We start from the raw sequence: 21,437 nt of genomic DNA, 5'->3' as shown, positions 1-21,437 counted from the left end.
GGAGGGCACGGATGCAAGGTCTGAGTGCACATAGGACCATAAAGCATCACCATGCAACATTGCTAGAGGTGGCAGCAATTGTCAGCAATTGTAGCTACTAGCTAAGAAAAAATAAGAGGCCTGGGCTCAGTGGCTCACCCCTGTAATCCTAACACTTTGGGAGGCTGAGGTGGGTAGATCACTTGAGCCCAGGCATTTGAGGCCAGCCTGGGCAACACAGTGAGACCCCATCTTTACAAAAAATACAAAACCCAGCTGGGCATGGTGGTGTGTGCCTGTGGTCCTAGCTGCTTGGAGGTTGAGGTGGGAGGATTGCTTGAGCCCAGGAGTTTGAGGCCACAGTGAACCATGATTGTACCACTGCACTCCAGTGACACTGGGTGACAGAGTGAAATCTTGTCTCAAGAATAAAAATAAAAAAAAAAAAATAAGGGGGTGGGCACAGTGGCTCACGCCTGTAATCCCAGCACTTTGGGAGGCCAAGGCAGATGGATCACTTGATGCCAGAAGTTCAAGACCAGCCTGGCCAACATGGTAAAACCCTGTCTCTACTAAATACACAAAAAATTAGCTGGGTGTGGTAGCACATGCCTGTAGTCCCAGCTATTCATGAGGCTAAGGCAGGAGAATCACTTGAAGCCGGGAGGTGGAGGTTGCAGTGAGCCAGAATTGCACCACTGCACTCCAGAGACTCTGTCACCACAAAACAAACAAACAAACAAAAAAAGAGATCAAAGCCTCTATGGTAGCAACCTCTATGGTATAACTAAAAGGTAGACCTTTTTAGTTGTGACTAGTTGTGTTAAGGGCACTGACAATTGCTTGAATTACAAGTAGAATTCTTAGTTTCAAGTCTTAGTCGACGGAATGCTGTGATTGAAAATATCAACTTCCTTTAAAAATATGCTAGAAATCAGACGGAGCCTGGTTTAGCAAGGTCTTAATGTACCTTGGTGTTAATCCTAACATATATTGTTCAGGTAATAACCTAAGATCGATTTTTGTTCCTAAGGATTAGGAACTTTTAGGCTGAGCGCAGTGGCTCACATCTGTAATCCTAGCACTCTGGTGGCTGAGGTGGGAGGATTGCTTGAGCCAAGGAGTTAAAGACCAGCCTGGGCAACATAGGGAGATCTAGTCTCTACAAAAAATTTTAGAAAATTAGCCAGGCACACGCCTGTGGTCCCAGCTATTCGGGAGGTTAGGTGAGAGAATCACTTGAGCCGGGGAGGTTGCAGTGATCTGTGATCATGCCACTATGCTTCAGCCTTGATGACAGAGTGAGACCCTGCCTCAGAAAGATAAAAGTAAAGACATTTAAAAAGGATCAGGAACGTGTGTGTGTGTGCATGTGTGTGCGTGTGTGTTTGATTTGGGTGTGGGAAAGTGACAAGAGGCAGTTTGAGAACTTTTTTCCCTCTACTGGCAGAAAAGGGCCAGGCAGCCACAACCACAAGCAAAAGTAGGTTAGAGAAACTTGTTATTAAATTTATTTTTCTTTAAATATGTAACTTTCTCCCACCCTCACCCACTCCAGGGAGAACGGAAAATCCCCACCCCCTTCCATTCTGTAGATTTCGTATCTAAAGCCTGAGAGGTGAGGATGAAGTATAAAAATACTATTTACAAAGGGAAGGAGGTATCTGTTGCTTAACCGTAGACACCCCCATCCCCACACCCCTTTTGATCAAAAAAAAAAAAAAAAAAAAAAAAGGCCCCTGGGAATCATTTTAAGTATAGAACTAGCCCTCCTCTAGAGGGGCCCACAAACCTCAACATGGAATAGGAAGCTCCGAGATTAACTGAGGAAGAGACTGAATGGATAGCACCGTGGGTCCTGGCAGGGGAAGGGCCCTCTCCTACTCTGGAGTCAGCTGGCGCCGGCCAGCCTTTGTTTCCATAGGTCCCATGTAAACACTGACGTTTTCCTTTATGTCCCTGCTCTTCTGTTTCATACAGAGCCTCCCTCGCCTCCCGTGGAGGCGCTTGGTTCCTTGATCTTTCCTTCCTTCCCTTCTAACCTTACTCCGGAAGGAGTGGGAAGGGGAGGGAAGGCTGTAGAGAGGTAAGAGGCCATCTCATCCCTTCTGGGTCAAGGCAGCTCATCCTCCTAATGGGAGCCTTGAAAGAGGACTTTCTCCATGTTCTTGATCGGGGTGGACACCTTCCCCCAGAACAGGGACAAGGCAGGTAGATAGTCCAGTACCAGGAGACAGTGGTCTTGATGGGTGAGGCCACCAGCATGGAGTAGCAGGGAAGAAGGCTTCAGGAGGCAGGAAGTGGGGGCACATCTGGCACTGGTCTTGCACTGAGGGTAGAAGCCCAGCCCTAGACCACCCTTCTCATCGCTGGGAAAGTGATCATCATCATCCTACAGTCCTGTTGGTTGGAGCTGTGCAGAGGGACCAGACATCCATGAGGCAAGAGGTCTTCTCCAGGTCTCGGTGTAGCGGCAGTACTCACACCAGCTCATCCAATAGAATCCCAATGTTCTGTGTGGCCTCTGAGGGACCAGCAATGGGCTTGTTACACATGGGGCAGACACAGCGAACTTCCAGCCATTTCACCAGACACCTGAGAACAAATGAGGAATGGTAATCTCTAACAAGACAGACCACGCTGCTCCAGTTGTCTCCCAAAACAAGAATATCCCATGGTGGCTCACAACTGTAATCCCAGCACTTTGGGAGGCTGAGGCAGGTGGATCACCTGAGGTCAGGAGTTCGAGACCAGCCTGGCCAACATGGTGAAACCCCATCTACACTAAAAATACAAAAATTAGCCAGGCATGGTGGTGGACACCTGTAATCCCAGCTACTTGGGAGGCTGAGGCAGGAGAATTGCTTGAACCTGGGAGGCAGAGGTTGCAGTGAGCTGAGATCGCGCCATTGCACTCCAGCCTAGGCAACAAGAACAAAACTCCATCTCAAAAAAAAAAAAAAAAAAAAAAAAAGAAGAATATCCCTACCCCTGTCCCAACCTAATCCCTCTGGGCTTTGCTCGGTGTTCACGTAGGACCTGGGGCATCACTGATAAGGGGCAAATAGAAAGTGGCAGAGACTGGAAGTTTCCAGAAGATGCTCCCTGATTATTTCTCCTTCGACGGGCACCCTGGACACATTCCCACGTACTTGCGGTGAAAGGCGTGTTGGCACGGGAGCACGCCTAACTCATCCTTCGCCTTGAAGTCTTCCAGACAGACTGCACAGGTCTGCTGCAGAGAGAAAAGAGCAGGTGTGTGAGGAACTGGGGAACCATCTCACTCATTCAACCCCAGACAAGAAAACTAAGCTCTAGCCTAGTCTGTTCTACCAGGCAGAGAAACTTTTTAGCCATCCTTTACAAAACTGTATTGATGGCATGGTAGTCATTAACCATATGTGGCTGTTTAAATTTAAATTAACCAAAATTAGATGAAATTATAAATTCAGTCCCTAGTTACACTCACCACATTTCAAGTGCTCAACAGCCACATGGTTTCCATATTGAATGGAATGGATATAGAACATTCCTATTATCACAGAAGTTTCCACTGCACTGGAAAGTACTGTCCTAGAAGAATGGTTTTCAATCCTTTCTTGCCCAATACATTTGGTGATGTGGCACTTAACACCAACTAGAGGTAAGGATGAGGGCATGGTATATGTGATCAGTTATGTTTTTTTTTTTTTTTTTGAGATGGAGTTTCACTCTTGTTGCCCAGGCTGGAGTGCAATGGTGCAATCTCGGCTCACTGCAACCTCCACCTCCCAGATTCAAGCAATTCTCCTGCCTTAGCCTCCCAAGTAACTGAGATTACAGGCATGCGCCACCACACCCAGCTAATTTTGTATTTTTTGTATAGATGGGGTTTCACCATGTTGGTCAGGCTGGTCTCAAACTCCTGACCTCAGGTGAGCCACCCACCTCAGCCTCCCAAAGTTCTGGGATTACAGGCGTGAGCCACCGCACCTGGCCTAGTTACATTCTTTAAATCCAGACTTCCCACATCCCTACATATTAACTCCCTTGATCTCAGTTGAATTATTCTCTGAGAGAAAGGCTTGGGAAACATCAGCACTTGCAGAGGTGTAATAGACAAAATGAGGCCACGTCTAGGCAGTCATGTTTAGTGGAACTGTGATCCTCTCTGCTCCCAGATAACCACAAACATGCTCTGAGTAGGAGTGTCTGTGGTCATGAACAGGAGCCTTGGGAAATGGGTTAGGTGACCTTAGAGGCATAGGTAGGAAAGGAATAGGATATGACTAATTCCTCAAGTCAGAGTTGAGGGGACTCACGGAATTGGTGTATGGGTGGGAGTGGGGTGGGAGAGAAATGGCAGAGCCACAGGAATGAACACACTAGTCAGATCTAGTCTGTTAAGATAGGGTATACACAAAAGTAAAAGGACCTCATTTTCTATGATAACAACCAGGATGTAGGGGCTGAACACAGGGAAAGTTAGCTGAATTCTGTCTATGGCATGAAAGGGTATGACCATCCTCCTGGTAAAAATTATGTATTGTGGGACTCCTGGGGCACTACTTATCTAAACCCTTCTGTGATCCCTTCATGTCTTCTGCCTGAGGCTGTTCCAGGTGTAATCAATTCCACATATTAATTACTTGCTGAGATGTGTCTCTATTATTTGGCCAAAGGAGATATGAAGGCATGGACTAAGCAGTTTTCTGAAAAGCGTCCAGGCAGAGAAATGGAGCAAGGTGCTGTCTGCCTCACCTGCTGGGGCCCTCCTGCACACTCTCCTGGCACACTTACCCCATATAATTGTAACTTCTTGGCATCACCTTTAAGCACCACCTGAAAAGAAAGAGGAGGCATGATGTCCAAAGAAGAACCAACCACTGGGGCCAGCCAGGTAGTATTAACCAATGAAGGGAGTCCCCTGGACTGCCTGGGGCAAGCTGGATTCAGACACTGAAGGGGTTTAGCCTCAGGGAGACCCAGAGGTGAGGCCAGGGGGATTCCTGCCCAGGAGAACCTGAGCCTGCCCTCCTTGCCTCTTCCTATCAGGTCAGGCAGAGAAGGAAGCTTCTGGGAAACATGCAGCACTTTACCTCCTTATATCCGTATCGCTCACTCTGTGCCTGGTTCCGGAGTTTGCTGTGAGAAAGAGAAAAAAATTAGAGAAAGCAGGTTAAATGGAACAATTCAAAGCAGGAGAGGCTGGCTGGCTGCTTGGGCATTCTTCCGAGGGCAGGGAGGAGTACTTGTCCCATACACACCACAGGGCATACTTTGGACCTATGCAAGCCAACAAGGGTTGATAAAGGACTAAGACTCTTACTCAGGTTTGACAGCCTCAAAATTCACCACCAGGTCTCGTACACAGATTGGGGGACCCTCCAGCACAGCATCCCCAAATAGCTCATTCACTCACCCTGCCTTTTTCTGGTCGGCAAATTCCTTCAGTCGCCAAACTATATAGAAATCAACACTGTGTTTACTGAGTGTGCAGAAGTTAGACAGATATGCATAAAAGGGTTATTTCTCTTAAGCCAGGATAGCAGAATAAGTCTCTGTTGACCCTGGGGAATTTTCCACCCGGAGAACATAAGTATTCTGGAACCAAAGCACACTCTTCCCTTCACTGTGCCAGACAACACAGACGATGCCTCCTTTGTTTTCTTCTTTTCATTTTAAGCTGGTGGCCTGCAAACGGGCTGACTCTCAATGGCCAAAACATGGCATGCCGTTACTAATGGCAATAGCATAATATAATGGTTATGAAGTACTTGCTATATGTCGCTGGGACACTTAACATATTCATATATGTTCTTAATGATTCCAAACTCCAACAGTGAGATACCTTCGCTTTTATAGATAAGAAAAATAAAGCCTGGCTGGGTGTGGTGGCTCATGCCTGTAATCCCAGCACTTTAGGAGGCCGAGGCAGGTGGATCACTTGAGTTCAAGACCAGCCTGGCCAACATGGTGAAACTCCATCACACTAAAAATACAAAATGAGCCGGTGTGGTGGTGCATGCCTGTAATCCTAGCTACTTGGGAGACTGAGGCAGGAGAATCAATTGAACCCAGGAGACGGAGGTTGTAGTGAGCCGAGATTGTGCCATTGCACTCCAGCCTGGGCAACAAGAGCGAAACTCTGTCTCATAAAAATAAAAAAAGAAAAAGAAAAAGAAAAATGAAGCTCAAAGAAGTGAATTTATTTGCCTAAACATCACAGAGCTAATTGGTAGCAGAGTCTAGATTTGAATCAAAGTTGGTGTGATGACAGAGTCCAAGTTCTTTACCATATAATGTGGTCTGTTCCCCTAATCAGGTGGAATACATCATAGTCCTGAGAATATGATCTGGTCCTGGGACACACCCTACCTTTTATTAAGTTTACAACTCTGAATGGCTTGCTGTGCAAATGGCCGAGACCATAATTATACACTGGATTTTTTGCCGTATTATTTTCAAGGAAGGGATGGAGGATCTTACATGCTGAACTCTGCAGGTAGCTTTAGAATGCCTCCTGTATGTGGGTTGGGTGGGATGGCTCATGCCTGTAATCCCAGCATTTTGGGAGGCCGAGGTGGGCAGATTGCTTGAGCTCAGGAGTTTGAGACCAGCCTGGGCAACATGGCAGAACCCCATCTCTACAAAATGTACAAAAATTCACAGGACAATTCACACGGCATGGTGGCATGCACCTGTAATCCCAGCTACTCAGAAGGCTGAGGCATAAGAATTGCTTGAACCCAGGAGACGAAGGTTGCAGTTAGCAGAGATCGCACCACTGCACTCCAGCCTGGGTGACAGAGCAAGACCCTGTCTCAAAAAAAAAAAAAAAAAAAGAATGCCTCCTGTATGTGTGCTATGGGGGAGCCTTACGGAGCTTTTCCTGGTGATCACTTCTTAACACAGTCCTGGGTTATTTGGAAGGAAACATAGAAACCCAGCAAGCCAGGAGAAGCAGGAAACTTTAGTTTGAGGACCAAATCCAGCTCACTACTTGTTTTTGCAGGGTCCAGAGGCTAAGAGTGGTTTTTATTCTTAAATGGTTGAAAACAGAAATAAAGAATAATGCCAACTCAGGTGGATTGCTTGAGGCCAGGAGTTTGAGACCAGCCTGGGTGACACAGTGAGAACTTGTCTCTTCAAAAATAAATAAACAAAAGAAAATTAGCCAGGTATGATGGTGCATGTCTGTAGTCCTGGCTACTTGGGGGGTCTGAGGCAGAAGGGTCACTTGAGCCCAAGAGTTCAGAGGTTACAATGACCTAGGATTGCCCCCACTGCACTCCAGGCTGGACAACTGAGTGAGATTCTGGCAAAAAAATTTTTTTAAATAAATAATTAAAATAAATAAACAAATGAGTGGATAGATGGATGACTGAACCAAGTCAATAAAAGGGAGGCTCCAATCACAAACAGCCCCAGTGGAAGGGGGTGGGGTGAGAAGCTGAAGCTGCTCCCTGGGAATGGAAGAGGCAGAAGACGGGGGCACAGCCAGGCCCGCAGCACAGTGCAGGGCAGATAAGATCAGGCTGCCAGCCTCCTCCATTGTTCCTGATGGGAAGTCAGGTGACCTGGCAAGGTTCATGTTCCTGGAGCCTCTTGAGAGCTCCAGTCCAAGTGGACTCATGCCACGGGCTTGGGCGCTGGGGCAGCCCATCCACCGTCCCCTCCCCTCCCCACTCTCCCCACAATATCCTTTCTGCTTAAGGCAGGGCTGGGCTAAAGGCCTAACCAAGGCTCCCACTGTCTCATCCTTCACTTTGCAGAGAGCTCCTTGGTCCAGAAAAGGTCTTTGTACATACACATGTGTCTCTGTCCCAATTTCCAAATGAGCAGGACAGGACATACCCAACGCTTAGGTGGCTACTGTTGCTTGACTGACACTGGGTTCAGCAGAGGTGGGAAGGAAGTGTTCCCATGGACAGGGAGCTCACAGTGGCCTTGAGGGAGAAAGACACTGTTGCTCTGTTATGAGGTAAGTGCAGAGTAAATAAGGAAGTGGTGAAAAGCCTGTGTTTTTAACTGTCTGGAGAATGAGTGACTGCTATGCATCTTTGAGGCACCAATGTCTCACCTGCAATGTGGCTATACTTATGTAACAGATGCTGTCTTTTTCTGTTTTCTGTACCCCAGGCACCTAGAGTACCACTTCCCCACCCATCATGCCTCTTGTCTGGCTGGATCCTTTAGTGGTTTTGCCCAGGGATCCTCCAAAACTCAGAACAGGGAAGGGCTTCAGAGCTGCCCCCTCATCCTGCGTATAGATTTCAGCTCAGAAAGGATGAGATCATGATGAAATGTGGCCGAAAAGCTTGCAAGGAAAACAGAGCAAAAAGCAAAAACCCTGGGCAATCCCAGCTGGGGACCTAGCACCAACCAGTCTGGACAGGTGGCCTTCTCAGCTGTTGGGTGAACGCAGCAACTAAAAATACCCTGATTTCAATGAGACCATTTCTAGCCACTGCCAGTGGGCTCTCCCTTTCCTCTTTTCCCTTTTAGAACAAACAATGAAGCCAGGTCCTGAAAATAATGTTTCCCTTCCTGCCTATTTGTACTTCCCCGGCCCCTCCATTCCTGTGTAGGGCAGAGGTCAGCTCTGAGAGAGGGGGAAGAATGAGCGAGTGGCTGGCCTTGGCCGCTGAGCTCACCAGGTCAGAAGTGGGGCCTATTTTGGCTGAGGAGGAAACCGAGAAGCAGGGAGAGGAAGTGGTGGCTTCTGCGCCTGTGTGTCTTTCTATATATAGACATTCACAGGCTACCATGTACCAGTGGGCCTCTGAGACTGTGAAACTCCAGGGTCAGCAGGCTTTAGGCAGGCTACAGACCAGGGCAGGGTGACAAAGGAGATTACTGAAGGAACAGGTGGTGCTCAGTAGCACCACAGTGGGGTCAGCTTTTAGCATCATGTGGTTACTGTTCTGTTTTTTGTGTTTTTTTTTTTTTTTTTTTTTTTTTTTGTTTTTGAGAGGGAGTTTCACTCTTGTTGCCCAGGCTGGAGTGCAATGGCATGATCTTAGCTCACTGCAACCTCCACCTCCTTGGTTCAAGTGATTCTCCTGCCTCAGCCTCCCAAGTAGCTGGGATTACAGGTGCCTGCCACGGCACCCGGCTAATTTTTGTATTTTTAGTAGAGACAGGGTTTCACCATATTGGTCAGGCCAGTCTCGAACTCCTGACCTCAGGTGATCCACCTGCCTCAGTCTCCCAAAGTGCTGGGATTACAGGCGTGAGCCACCACGCCCGGCCCTGTTCTGTTCTTTGACCACAGCCAAAGAAAAAGAAATCAGCAATTCACAGCTCTCCAACCTGTCCTTCTGCAAGAACTGACCCTGACCTGCAAGGGGGTGGTCGTGGAGCCTACAGCGGCTCCTCTACTTCAAGGAATATGACTCAAAAGGCAAACACTTGGAAGGACTCGGCAAGACCCTAGCTCATTGCTACCAGACTCGTCCACCTCTGTATCTTCCTCTATGTATCACCTTGGGCAGATCCTGAACTGTCTGAGCATGAAGTTCCTCATTTATAAAGTGGGTCAATACCTATACTAAGGATTAAGCAAGCTAAATGTTTTTTCAAATGCTGACCACAACACCTGGCCTATGGAAAGCCCTTGGTAAAGAGTGGCTAAAGGCCGGGCACGGTGGCTCACGCCTGTAATCCCAGCACTTTGGGAGGCTGAGGCAGGCAGATGGCTTGAACTCAGGAGTTTGAGACCACCTTGGGTGACATGGTGAAACCTCATCGCTACAAAAAATATAAAAATTAGCCACAAAAAATTAAAAAATTAGTTGGGCATGGTGGCACACACCTGTACTCGGGAGACTGAGTTGGGAGGATGGCTTGGGCCTGGGAGGTGGAGGTTGTAGTGGGCCGAGATCTTACAACTGCACTCCAGCCTGGGCAACAGAGCAAGACCCTGTCTCAAAAAAAAAAAAAAAAAAAAGAAAACCTAAGGTCACATCTATTATTGGTTGATTTACGAAATGAACTCTGGTCACCCACTTCGTAGCCTAGAGTAGTTTTTTCTAAGTCATTTTTGTAGAGATGGAGTTTTGTTCCCAAGGCTGGTTTCAAACTCTTGGACTCAAGTGACTCTCCTGCCTTGACCTCCCAAAGTGCTACAATTACAGGCAAGGGCCATGGTGCCCGGCCTAGATGGTCTCTTGAAGCCCTTTGCCGCTTGGCATGTGTATGCCTGTGTGTGTGTGTGGTGGGCAGGCGGAGCAGGGAGGAAAGGGACCAAGGAGAGTTGGTTTTACAAACCCCTCTCAGCCTCATCATAAAGAAATCTTTGGTATTTGGTGTATCTTCATCCCTGTCTCCAGGATTTAAGTGTGAATTGCTTAACACGGGTGTGCGGGAGTGGGCAGGTTGGTGGTCAGGAAGAATTCAAGGAAAAAAACAGGCTTCAGGAAAGGGGAGGAGACAGGAAGAGAGGAGAGATACCAGAAATCTACCCTCACCTCCACTTAATGGTTAGATGCAATCTTCAGACCCAACTGTACAAGAGAGAAGATAAACCAGTATCTCCTCTGCATAGATTTTTATGTGGAAAATTCTAGTTTCAGGGACCTGTGTGAAAAGTTCTGAGAAAGAACAGGTCCAAGGTAGCACCTGGGAGTGATGGGGAGATGTGCCTGAGGGCACTTCCCCTTCTTAGAGGGAGCTCTTCCAGGCTTGGAGAAGATGGACTAGTACCTGCCTCTCTTGTAGCTGCCTTCCAGCAAAGCACTCAAACCCAGAAGGGCATCTTAGGAATAAAGCCAGCAAAGCCTTTTCCTTAATCTTAATTTAATCTTCTTAAATTATTTGATCAGTCACCAGCCCAGACCCCAGCTGATGTCTACCCAAGCATTTGGTAATGTGTGGGTGGCGGGGGAGACAGCTAATGGCCACAATGGCCCTAAAGACTACAAGCATGCCCTACTGGCCAGGGATGTTCAGTATTCTCCAATGTACAGAACAGTCCCATACAATGAGGAATTGTCAATGCCAACAGTAAACCCCAGTCAGAAACACTACTACTTTGATTCCCATTCTAAATACCAGTCATGCTCAAAATTTTTTATAGAAAACAGCCACCAGAGGCTGAGCACGAGGGCTCATGCCTGTAATCCCAGCACTTTGGGAGGCCGAGGCGGGTGGATGACTTGAGGTCAGGAGTTCGAGACCTGCCTGGCCAACGTGGCAAAACCCCGTCTCTACTAAAAATACAAAAATAAAAATTAGCTAGGCATGCACCCATAATTCCAGCTATTAGGGAGGCTGAGGCAGGACAATCGCTTTAACCTAGGAGGCAGGGGTTGCAGTGAGCCAAGGCTGTGCCACTGCACTCCAGCCTGGGTGATGAAGTGAGACACTGTCTCAAAAAAAAAGAAAGAAAGAAAAAGTAAAAAGAAAACAGCTACCAGTCCCCATGTCCTTCAGCAAGAGATAAGAGAAAGCGTTCCTGGAGTGTGGTGAGCCCTGCCAAACTCCTGGTCTTCTCTTGGATCCCTAAGCAATTAAGAATAAATGACAGTTTTTTAGGTTTGTTTTGGTTTTGGTTTTTTCCACTCTCAAAAATAAGAGCTTATAAGGCGGAATAAACAAGTAGCTTCGCCCGGGTGTGGTGGCTCATGCCTGCAATCCTAGCATTTTGGGAGGCTGAGGTGGGTGGATCACTTGAGCTCAGGAGTTCAAGACCATCCAGGTCAACATGGTGAAACCTCATCTCTACTAAAAATACAAAAACTAGCCAGGCATGGTGGCATGCACCTATAATCCCAGCTACTTGGGAGACTGAGGCAGGAGAATTGCTTGAACCCAGGAGGTGGAAGTTGCAGTAAGCTGAGATTGCACTCCAGCCTGAGCATCTCAAAAAAACAAAACAAAACAAAAACCAAGTAGCTCTTTAGACACCGGCTTGTTAATATTAGTATCTGGAGGGCTGACAACAGGTCCCAGGAGGGCAAAGGAACATGACGCTGGCATAACTGATGCCCACCTGTTCCTGACCACCCAAACGGCATGAGTAGGAATAGAGACAGACAGACAAGGAAGGGACCACTAACTTTATTACTCAGTCACACAGTAATTCTAGGCAACCTTAGAATAACTGGCGAGGAAGTGGGATGCAGCCCAACCCGTGGTGACCTTATATGCTCAGGAACAACTTGATAGGCTAATGTAGATAGAAACACCAGATCCTCAGGGGCCTAGAGAAGGGCAGGCTCAGCCGTGTCCTCAAAGTGGTGGCTCCAGTATAAGACTGGTGACTCTGCTGTGGGACCCTCGCTCAGCTTACCCCACAACCCTGGTCTCCTCCCTCCTGCTGGACTTCCACCCCGGTCAGCCAGGGATCCACGCACCTGATAAAATAGCAGCAGAAGATAAGGCTGAGCATGAAGACAAAGATGCCTGTGCCGAAGATGACCATATAGATGTTGAGCGGAAGGTCTTGGAAACTGATGGGTGGCATCGAGCAGGACTTGTTGGTGCTAACCAGTCCCAGGCCACAGAAACACCCTGCAAAGGGAGAGAAAAAAAAATCATTAAGGTTGGAAATTTACTGCTGGGCTGATAGCACTGTGTCAGCAGGATAGAAATAACTGGCAGGCTCTGGGCACCTAAGCCTCAGATTCAGTGGCTCCAGTTTTATATCCTAGTTCTAATATTTACTGGCTATGTAATCTTGAGTAAATCTGATCTACAAAATTGAATACTATCCAAAATACTTAAAACAATATCCCCATCTAAAGGATAATAAATTCAGGCAAGCTGGGTGTGGTGGCTCACGCCTGTAATCCCAGTACTTTGGAGAGGCTGAGGCAGGTGATCTCGAGGCCAAGAGTTCAAGAACAGCCTGGCCGACATAAGATCCCATCTCTAAAAAAAAAATAGAAAAATTAGCTGGGCATGGTAGCGCATGTACTACCACGTAGTCCCAGCTACTCAGGAAGCTGAGGTGGGAGGATCACTTGAGCCCAGGAGTACAAGGCTGCAATGAGCGGTGATTACACCACTGCACACCAGCCTGGGTGACAGCGTGAGACCCAATCTCTATTTTTAAAAATTAAAAAAAAAAAAAAAAAGAATTTAGGCAATGGGCAGAAACCGGAGAGCTTAATTCCATTAGGTAGGAGCCCATATTGCCTTAGCTGAGAAAATATTATTTGGGTTCCAACTTCCCCATCCCTAGCTAGCCATATGACCGTTAAGAAATTACCTCTAAGCTTCACTTTGTTATATGAAAACAAGCAAAATAGAGAGAGGACTGAAAATGAGCGCGTAAGAAAATATGCCTTATAAATTGCAAAGGACAATTGCAAAGGTCATTTGTCATTATTAAGCCACCTGCTCCAGAAGACAAGCCGTGCCAGGACTAGAATAGAAATTGTTCACTCCAAGTCCTGGGCCAGCATTCCAGAAAGTGGCGATGGGGGTGGGGAGGAGGTTGCAACTTCCCTTACTGTGGTCACCTTCCCTCTTTCTCCTCAAAGCCTCAATGTGTGGTACCAATGGCAGCAGCATCCTCTGGGAGCTTTTTAGAAACATATACTCTCGGGTCCATCCCTGCCTAACCGAATCAGGACCTACGCTGTTTTTTTTTTGTTTTTTTTGTTTTTCTTTTGGAAACAGAGTCTTGCTCTGTCGCCCAGACTGGAGGGCAGTGGCGTGATCTTGGCTCACTGCAAACCCCGCCTCCCAGGTTCAAGCGATTCTCCTGCCTCAGCCTCCCGAGTAGCTGGGATTATAGGCGCACGCCACCACGCCCGGCTAATTTTTGAATTTTTAGTAGAGATGGAGTTTCACCATGTTGCCCAGGTTGGTCTTGAACTCTTGACCTCAGGCGATCCACCCACTTTGGCCTCCCATGGTGCTGGGATTACAGGCATGAGCCACGGCACCCAGCCAGGACCTAAGTTTTAACAAGCTCCTCAGGTGATTCCCCTGCACATTCAGTTTGAAAAGCACTGGCCAGCCACTAGATGCATCCCTTCTCACAGGACTCAGGGATAAATACTGACTGGCCTACTCATCATAATAGTCACCTCTCCCTTCCCCCCTTGCCAGTATTTGGTGTTCAGGTGGGTATGTGACCAGGTTCTGAGCAAAGAAACAAAGAGATCTGCTGGAAAAGGAACTTTCCTTGTTTGTTTTTGGAGACAAGGTCTCACTCTGTCCCTGCAGGCTGGAGTGCAGTGGTGTAAACATGCCTCACTGTAGCCTCCAACCCCTGGCCTCAATGAGATCCTCCTGCCTCAGCCCCACAAAGTGCTGGGACTATACGCATGGGCCACTGTACCCGGCAGGTTCTTTTTTTCCTTTTTTTTTCTGTGAGGGGGGTCATGTCTCTCAGAGACACCTAGAATTGTGATAGCCAAGCTGTAGCTGGAAAGAGCAGCTCAGTAGAAAGTCAAATGGCTTGACCAGGCATGGTGTCTCACGCCTGTAATCCCAGTACTTTGGGAGCCCGAGACGGGTGGATGGCTTGAGGTCAGGAGTTTGAGATCAGCCTGGCCAACATGGTGAAACTCCATCTCTATTAAAAAATTAGCTGGGCATGGTTGCACACATCTGTAATCCCAGCTACTCGGGAGGTTGAGGCAGGAGAATCACTTGAACCTGGGAGGTGGAGGTTGCAAGTGAGCTGACATCGTGCCACTGTACTCCAGCCTTGGAGACAGAGCAAGGCTCCATCTAAAAAAAAAAAAAACAAAAACAAAACAAAACAAGTCAAATGGCTGAGGATGGCAGAAGGGAAAGGGAAAGAGGGGAGTCCTTGATGAAAGGGAGAGCTGGAATTTGCTGTTCACCTGCTGCATCCTAAGCACATTCTCATGCTATCAATTTAATCTTTGTACTGCCACAGTAAAGGTTACTTCCCCCACCAATGGGAGAAAGACTCAATCATTTAGTAACTCGCCCACAGTCAAATAGCTAGGAAAGCCCAGGTCCAAAGGGTTCTCTGTACCCAGGCCTTGGGTTCTAGGCACTTTCCTGACATCTTGGTTAGGAGCCAGGATGCATTCACATGCCACAGAATTCTATACGCTAATAACCAGTGCTACTACAACTCAGCAGAAGGTGGCTTGAAAGACTGGAAGTCAACTTGGACATCATTCCTCCTCATCCCTTACTGATGACTATATAACGAGCCTCCATTCAAACCTCTTTCAGGCTGTGCCCAATTCTACTGCCACAGCCCTATTGTAAACACTCATCACCTCCTACTGTTTCCTAGTTGATGTCATCCCTGTTTCTAGTTCCTTCTCTCATTTACCCCACACGCCTGACACATCCTCCTAGTTGCCTTTTTTTTTTTTTTAAATTTTTTTTAGACAGTCTTGCGCTGTGTCACCCAGGCTAGAGTGCAGTGGCACTATCTTGGCTCACTGCAACCTCTGCCTCCTGGGTTCAAGTGATCCTTCTACCTCAGCTTCCTGAGTAGCTAGGACTATAGGTGTACACCACCACGCCCGGCTAGTTTTTGTATTTCTAGTAGAGACTGGGTTTCACCATGTTGGACAGTCTGGTCTTGAACACCTGACCTCAAGTGATCCACCCGTCTTGGCCTCCCAAGAAAGTGCTGGGATTACAGTGCATAAGCCACTGTGCCCCGCCCTCTCCTTGTCGTTTTGATCTTGTATTTTACAAACTCATGACTGGCTTCAAGTCCTCCTAAAACATTCACCCTGTCCCTTCACAACTTCCTACTTAAAAGTTCTCCAATACTACTCCATGTGGACCAGTCTTTTTCACTATTTCTTGTACAACCTTGTCCTTGCCTGCTTCCCTGTCTTTGTTTACACAGCTTTCCCTGCCTGAAACGCTCTCTCTGAGGCCCATCAAGCCTGTGATAGTCCAATAACCTCTCTTCCTTGAATTCTACAGCACTCATGACCTCCATCATTTGTTCTGGCCCCTGCTTACTCAGTTAAATGTCTTACATCATTCCTAGCATTAAGTTACTTTAACTCAAATGTGCATTAAGCATTGATTATATGGTAAGTACTATTAAAAGAAAGCACAGGCCGGGTGTGGTGGCTCGCACCTGTAACTCCAGCATTTTGGGAGGCTGAGGCAGGAGGACTGCTTGAGGCCAGAAGTTCAAGACTAACCTAGGCAACATAGTAAGACCCCACATCTACAAATAATAATAATGATAAATTAGCTGGGTGTGGTGGTAAGTGCCTATAATCCCAGCTACTCGGGAGGCTGAGATGGGAGAATCACTTGAGTCTGAGAGGTCGAGGCTGCAGTGAGCCACAATTGCACCACTGCACTTAGCATGGGCCACAGAGTAAGACCTTGTCTCAAAAAAAAAAAAAAAAAAGAAAAGAAAAGAAAAAAAAAAGATTAGATGATCTGATGATCTTACCACATAGGAAAAAAAGACACAAAGATTTTCACCATAGAAAGTGAGGCTCAGGCCAGGTGCAGTGACTCATGCCTGTAATCCCAACACTTTGGGAGGCTGAGGTAGGCAGATCACCTGAGGTCGGGAGTTCAAGACCAACCTGGCTAACATGGTGAAACCCCATCTCTACTAAAATACAAAAATTAGCTGGGTGTGGTGTCTGGCACCCGTAATCCCAGCTACTCGGGAGGCTGAGGCAGGAGAATTGCTTTGACCTGGGAAGCGGAGGTTGCAGTGAGCGGAGATCGCGCCACTGCACTCTAGCCTGGGCAACAGAGAGAGACTCCCGTCTCTAAACAAAACAAAACAAAAAACCTGGGCATGGTGGTGCACACCTGTAGTCCCAGCTACTCGGGAGGCCAGAGCAGAATTGGTTGAACCCAGGAGACAGAGACTGCAGTGAGCTGAGGCAGAGGCTGCAGTGAGCTGAGATGGCGCCACTGTGCCCCAGCCTGGGCGACAGAGTGAGACTCAAGAAAAAAAGAAAAAAAAAAAGCCTGAACCCTCCTAGGTTTGCTGACTCCAACTTGGACTTTTGTATATTCTCCAGTGTCCGGCCTAGCCTAGAGTTTGGCTTGTTCTCAATAACTAGTTAACAGATAAATAATTCCCCATTTTCTTAAAATAACCTGGTCCCCTTGGCAAAACCTCCCACTTCAAAGCAGCAGGACTGATGTTTGGGAAAATTGCCCAGAAACTGCCCTCCGCTAATGGATCACCAGTCAACCAGCAAGTATTATTGAGGGCTTGCTTTATGCACTGACCTACACATTGTGGGAAAACAGAAAGTAAAAGTTCTTGTTGTGAAAGACTTTTTGATTAAGTTGAAATGAAAGAAATAATTAGCTACTAAACTTTGCTGTGCCCAACAGGAAGTCCCTTGTGTCTAGGCTCTAGTAGGGGTCAGAGAGAAAGTGGTTTTCACCACCAGTCCCCACCCAAATATTTACTTTCTGTGGGTCAAAGAAGAACAATTTTCCATGAGGACATCATGGCAGACTGGCTAGAGTGACAAACTTCAGTCTATGCTGGAAAAGGGGCTCGGGACTTCCCTTCCAACAAGACCTGGTGCTCCCAGCTGTTTTCTCACCTCCTTCCTCAGCACTATTTGATGTTACAAGAGGGTCTAACCCCCCGTTTCCTTAGTTCTTCCAGGCACCTTTTATGAGCTGAAACCTTTGGTTTCCAGTTTTGGGAACTTGCAGAACCTGGTCAGAGCTATTACAGAGGATATCTGTGCACTCCACAAGCACGATGGTCCCCGCAAGTCCTCTGATCAGTTTATCCCCACCATCTTATCCTGCCTGATAAAGGCTTCCCCTTTGTCTCCCACTGATTGAATCAGTGAGCTTGGTATTTCACGTGATAAAGAGGTCGGTGGGAAGAGCATAGTCAAGAGGAGATGGTTCATTTGCTTGTGTTACTATTGAAGAAATAGCAAAATAGTCTACTGGTCAAAAGCTGACACTGTAGTAAGTTTTTCTTTAAAACTGTATAAGGACAGAGAATACCAGCCCCAGGAAACAGGGGCTCCAGGTAGTTTCTGAAGGGGTGAGGGAAGGGTTGCTTCTTCACAGGAATCAAAGGACAGGATCTCTCAGTCACTTTTCTAAGAAGTGCAAAGAGGGCCAGACAAGGTGGCTCCTGCATGTAATTCCAGCATGTTGAGAGTCCGTGGTGGGAGGATTGCTTGAGCCCAGGAGTTCAAGACCAGCATAGGCAATGTAGTGAAACCCTATCCTTAAAAAGTAGATTAATTAATTAATTAATTAAAAATTAGCCAGTAGCCAGGTATGGTTGCACACACCTATGGTTCCAGCTATGCTGGGAGGCTGAGGCAGGAGGATCCCTTCAGCCTGGGAGTTGGAGGCCGCAGTGAGCCCTGATCGTGCCACTGCACTCCAGCATGGTTGTCGGAGTGAGACCCTCTCTCAAAAAAAAAAAATTAAAGTAGGCTGGGCGCAGTGGCTCACGCCTGTAATCCCAGCACTTTGGGAGGCTGAGGTGGGCAGATCACCTGAGGTCAAAAGTTCAAGACCAGTCTGAACAACATGGAGAAACCCCCTCTCCATTAAAAATACAAAATTAGCCGGCCATGGTGGCACATGCCTGTAATCCCAGGTACTCGGGAAGCTGAGGCAGAAGAACCGCTTGAACCTGGGAGGCGGAGGTTGTGGTGAGCCGAGATCGCACCATTGCACTCCAGCCTGGACAACAAGAGCGAAACTCAGTCTGAAAAAAATAAAAAATAAAAAATAAAAAAAATAAAGCAGCAAGTCTAAAATCTGATATGAAAGGGGGCTGCCCAGAAAGGGCAGTGTTACTGACAGCTGCCTCATTTCTCCCTAAGTCTCTGTTCCATTGTCTCGGCCAACCTATGAAAGCACTGACATCAGAATGTCTCATCTCATCTGGCAGGCTGGGAGCAGGAATGACGTCAGACAAGGGCTGGCCAAGAAAGACCAGGGGATCTGGGAACTGCTTCTCTTTCCCAGCCAACGGGAATCTTTCCCAGATGCTAGGGTGCAAGGGCCTTCCTCAACCCCCATCCTCTGCCCCCTCTCCCACAAAACCGCCTATCACACACGGCTTGGTTCATTTTCAGGAAATGAGATCCGACCAGCAAAAGGAGGAAGGCGGGGTGGGGGCACGTGGGGTATACATGCTACCCAAACCCTGCCTCAAAACAAAGCCTCTTGACATAATTAATCCAAGATCTGGCAGGAGTCTACTCTCAAGAATGATTTTTTTTCCCCCTGTAACTAGCTCGCTTGCCATACCGAGAGATAAGGCCAGCTGCTTCCCATCTCTCTCTCCCAGAAACTCTCCAAGCATCGGAACAACGCGGTCAAGACTAGGACCCCAGGAAGACTGGAGCGGGTGGGGTGGGGGGCGATTAGTATCCAAGGTTTTGAAGTGTCCGGCTCAGAAACACCTACCTTTCAGGTAGCTCGCTGAGGAATCAGACTCCAGCCTAACCCAGTATCACCTGAACCTCCAAAAAGCCTCAGGTGAAATGAACTAACTTAGAAGCATCACCCAGGCCTGGGGAGAAATGGGGCGAGGGGTTGTCGCGTCTGGAGGTGTGACCTTCACTTGGGCTCAGGAGCAGACACCCTAATCTGGCCTTGGGGCCAGAAACACGGCTCCCGCCAGGCCAGCCTCGCACCCCAGGGACAGCCGGGCGCGGAGCTCTCTGCGAGGGTTTATCAACTCAGGAAAACGACTTTCTTTTTAGATGGAGTTTCGCTCTTGTTGCCCAGGCTGGAGTGTAATGGCACGATCTAGGCTCACTGCAACCTCCGCCTCCTGGAAGCGATTCTCCTGCCTCAGCCTCCCAAGTAGCTGGGCTTACAGGCATGCGCCACCACTCCCGGCTAATTTTGTATTTTTAGTAGAGACGGAGTTTCTCCATGTTGGTTAGGCTGGTCTCGAACTCCCGACTTCAGGTGATCCGCCCGCCTCGGCCTCCCAAAGTGCTGGGATTACACGCGTGAGCCACCGCGCCTGGCCGAAAGCGACTCTTTAATCCAGTCTTCCGCAAGCACCCAAGCCACGCCAGCAGCCCGTGGGAAACCAACAAAGCCAGAGGAAGCTACCCCCGCGCCCCGTCCCGCACGCTGCACGGTATACATATTTACAATAGCCTGCAAAGTTTCAGGCCGGGAACTTGAGCTCCCTCTAGGAGATCCCAGCCCGAGTGCGGATTTAATTCTCCTCCAACAACCACAACAAAGAACAGAGTTTGAGCGCACAAAGGCAGAGGAAAGGGGTAGAAGAGCCGGGCCGCCACACAAAGGCCGGGAACCCCTCGGCTCCCACGCCCCCGGCCCGCCGCCCGTCCGGAGGCCCCTTCCAGGCTCTGGAGTGAAACCTGGATAGTTTCAAATTCCGCGCTGTGCAGAACAGAGTGGGGCGCCAGGACGCCTTCTCGACTGTCCCATTTCAGGAGAAACTTGGTTCCCGAGGGAGGACCAGCGCGCTGCTGTGCGACCTCGCACCCCGCGCCGCGGCTCCCACCAGCCCCACGTAGGCTCGGCCCTCGCCCCGGGGACTCACCGTTACACCACTGGAATGGGTGCATCAATGAAGTCGCGGTTGGCTTCCTCGGGCGAACGGACGCAGGCTGGGTGCCAGGGAAGGCGGGGTGGGAGCACTAGCGGCGTGAGGGGCCGCAGGCGGGGTCGGGGCAGCGCGCTGCAGCCGCCCTGCTGGAGAAGCCGAACTCCCTCCGGAGTGGGGGGCTTTGACGAGGCTGGTGTTCAGCCCAACAAAGAGGGACGAGGAGGAAACAAACAAAGTCCCGCGGAGCAGAGCCGCACGGAGCGCACGCGCCAAGGGCCCCGGGCTGGGGGAATGTGGGGCGCCGCGGGGCGGGGGTGCCCGGGCGGCAGAAGCCCTCGGCCGGGGGAGGAGGGAAAAACCTTTGCCGGAGACTCGGATCGGGTTCAGCGGCGCAGAGGTGAGCTGGCTGGGGTTCCGAAACTGACACCCGGCGGTGCACACCCCCTCCCTTTTACTTCCCCCACCAGCCCCCAGGAAAACTCCGCCCCTTGTTCGTCACGCTCCCTCCGACCAATCGGAGCCTTTCTCCTGCCCCCGGCTATTATTTGCAGGCCCAGCCTCCCTTCCCTGGAAGCCGGGAGGATCTTCGCACGGTGGGCGCCTCCCACTTAGTCTTCCCAGGTCTGGGGAAACTCCGGTCTGCAGAGAATGGAGCGGCGACGTGCGATGCCCCGGGGTGGGGGCCTGCCGTTTGCTCAGGGACACCAAGGCAAAGGAACAATTACTGCCACATTGTTTTCCGCCTACAGATCTGTTATTTATTTACTTATGTATTTGGAGACAGAGTCTCCCTCTATCGCCAAGGCTGGAGTGCAGCGGCTCGATCTCAGCTCGCTGCAACCTCTGCCTCTCGGGTTCAGGTGATTCTCCTGCCTCAGCCTCCTGAGTAGCTGGGATTACAGGTGCTTACCACCATGCCCAGATAATTTTTGTATTTTTAATAGCGACGGGGTTTCGCCATGTTGGACAGGCTGTTCTCGAACTCCTGGCCTCAAGTGATCCT

General features: G+C 48.9%; 1 protein-coding gene across 1 annotated transcript; it reads right to left on the bottom strand.

The window, feature by feature from the left end:
- Window positions 1-1,463: 1,463 nt before the first annotated feature.
- Window positions 1,464-20,923, bottom strand: RNF122 (ring finger protein 122). Its single transcript, XM_031014172.3, has 6 exons — window positions 20,429-20,923; window positions 12,318-12,474; window positions 5,058-5,103; window positions 4,759-4,800; window positions 3,132-3,214; window positions 1,464-2,574 (listed from the first exon to the last, which is right to left on the bottom strand). The coding sequence occupies exons 1-6, from the start codon at window positions 20,451-20,453 to the stop codon at window positions 2,460-2,462; spliced, it is 468 nt and encodes a 155-aa protein (XP_030870032.2). The 5' UTR covers window positions 20,454-20,923; the 3' UTR covers window positions 1,464-2,459.
- Between the last annotated feature and the right edge of the window lie 514 nt (window positions 20,924-21,437).

Source organism: Gorilla gorilla, chromosome 7 (genome assembly GCF_029281585.2).
Source record: "Gorilla gorilla gorilla isolate KB3781 chromosome 7, NHGRI_mGorGor1-v2.1_pri, whole genome shotgun sequence".
Taxonomy (NCBI): Eukaryota; Metazoa; Chordata; class Mammalia; order Primates; family Hominidae; genus Gorilla; species Gorilla gorilla.
The sequence above is the reverse complement of the archived record's forward strand: the minus strand, read 5'-3'. Positions and strand labels throughout refer to the sequence as shown.

What these genes read in the sequence shown, in the direction of transcription:
- RNF122 (XM_031014172.3), bottom strand. Translation starts at nt 20,453, where the DNA reads ATGCACCCATTCCAGTGGTGTAACG. An exon ending in TTCTGCTGCTATTTTATCAG is followed by an intron (nt 5,104 to 12,317) that starts GTGCGTGGATCC and finishes TCTTTCTCACAG; the next exon opens with CAAACTCCGGAACCAGGCAC. An exon ending in AGCGATACGGATATAAGGAG is followed by an intron (nt 4,801 to 5,057) that starts GTAAAGTGCTGC and finishes CTTTCTTTTCAG; the next exon opens with GTGGTGCTTAAAGGTGATGC.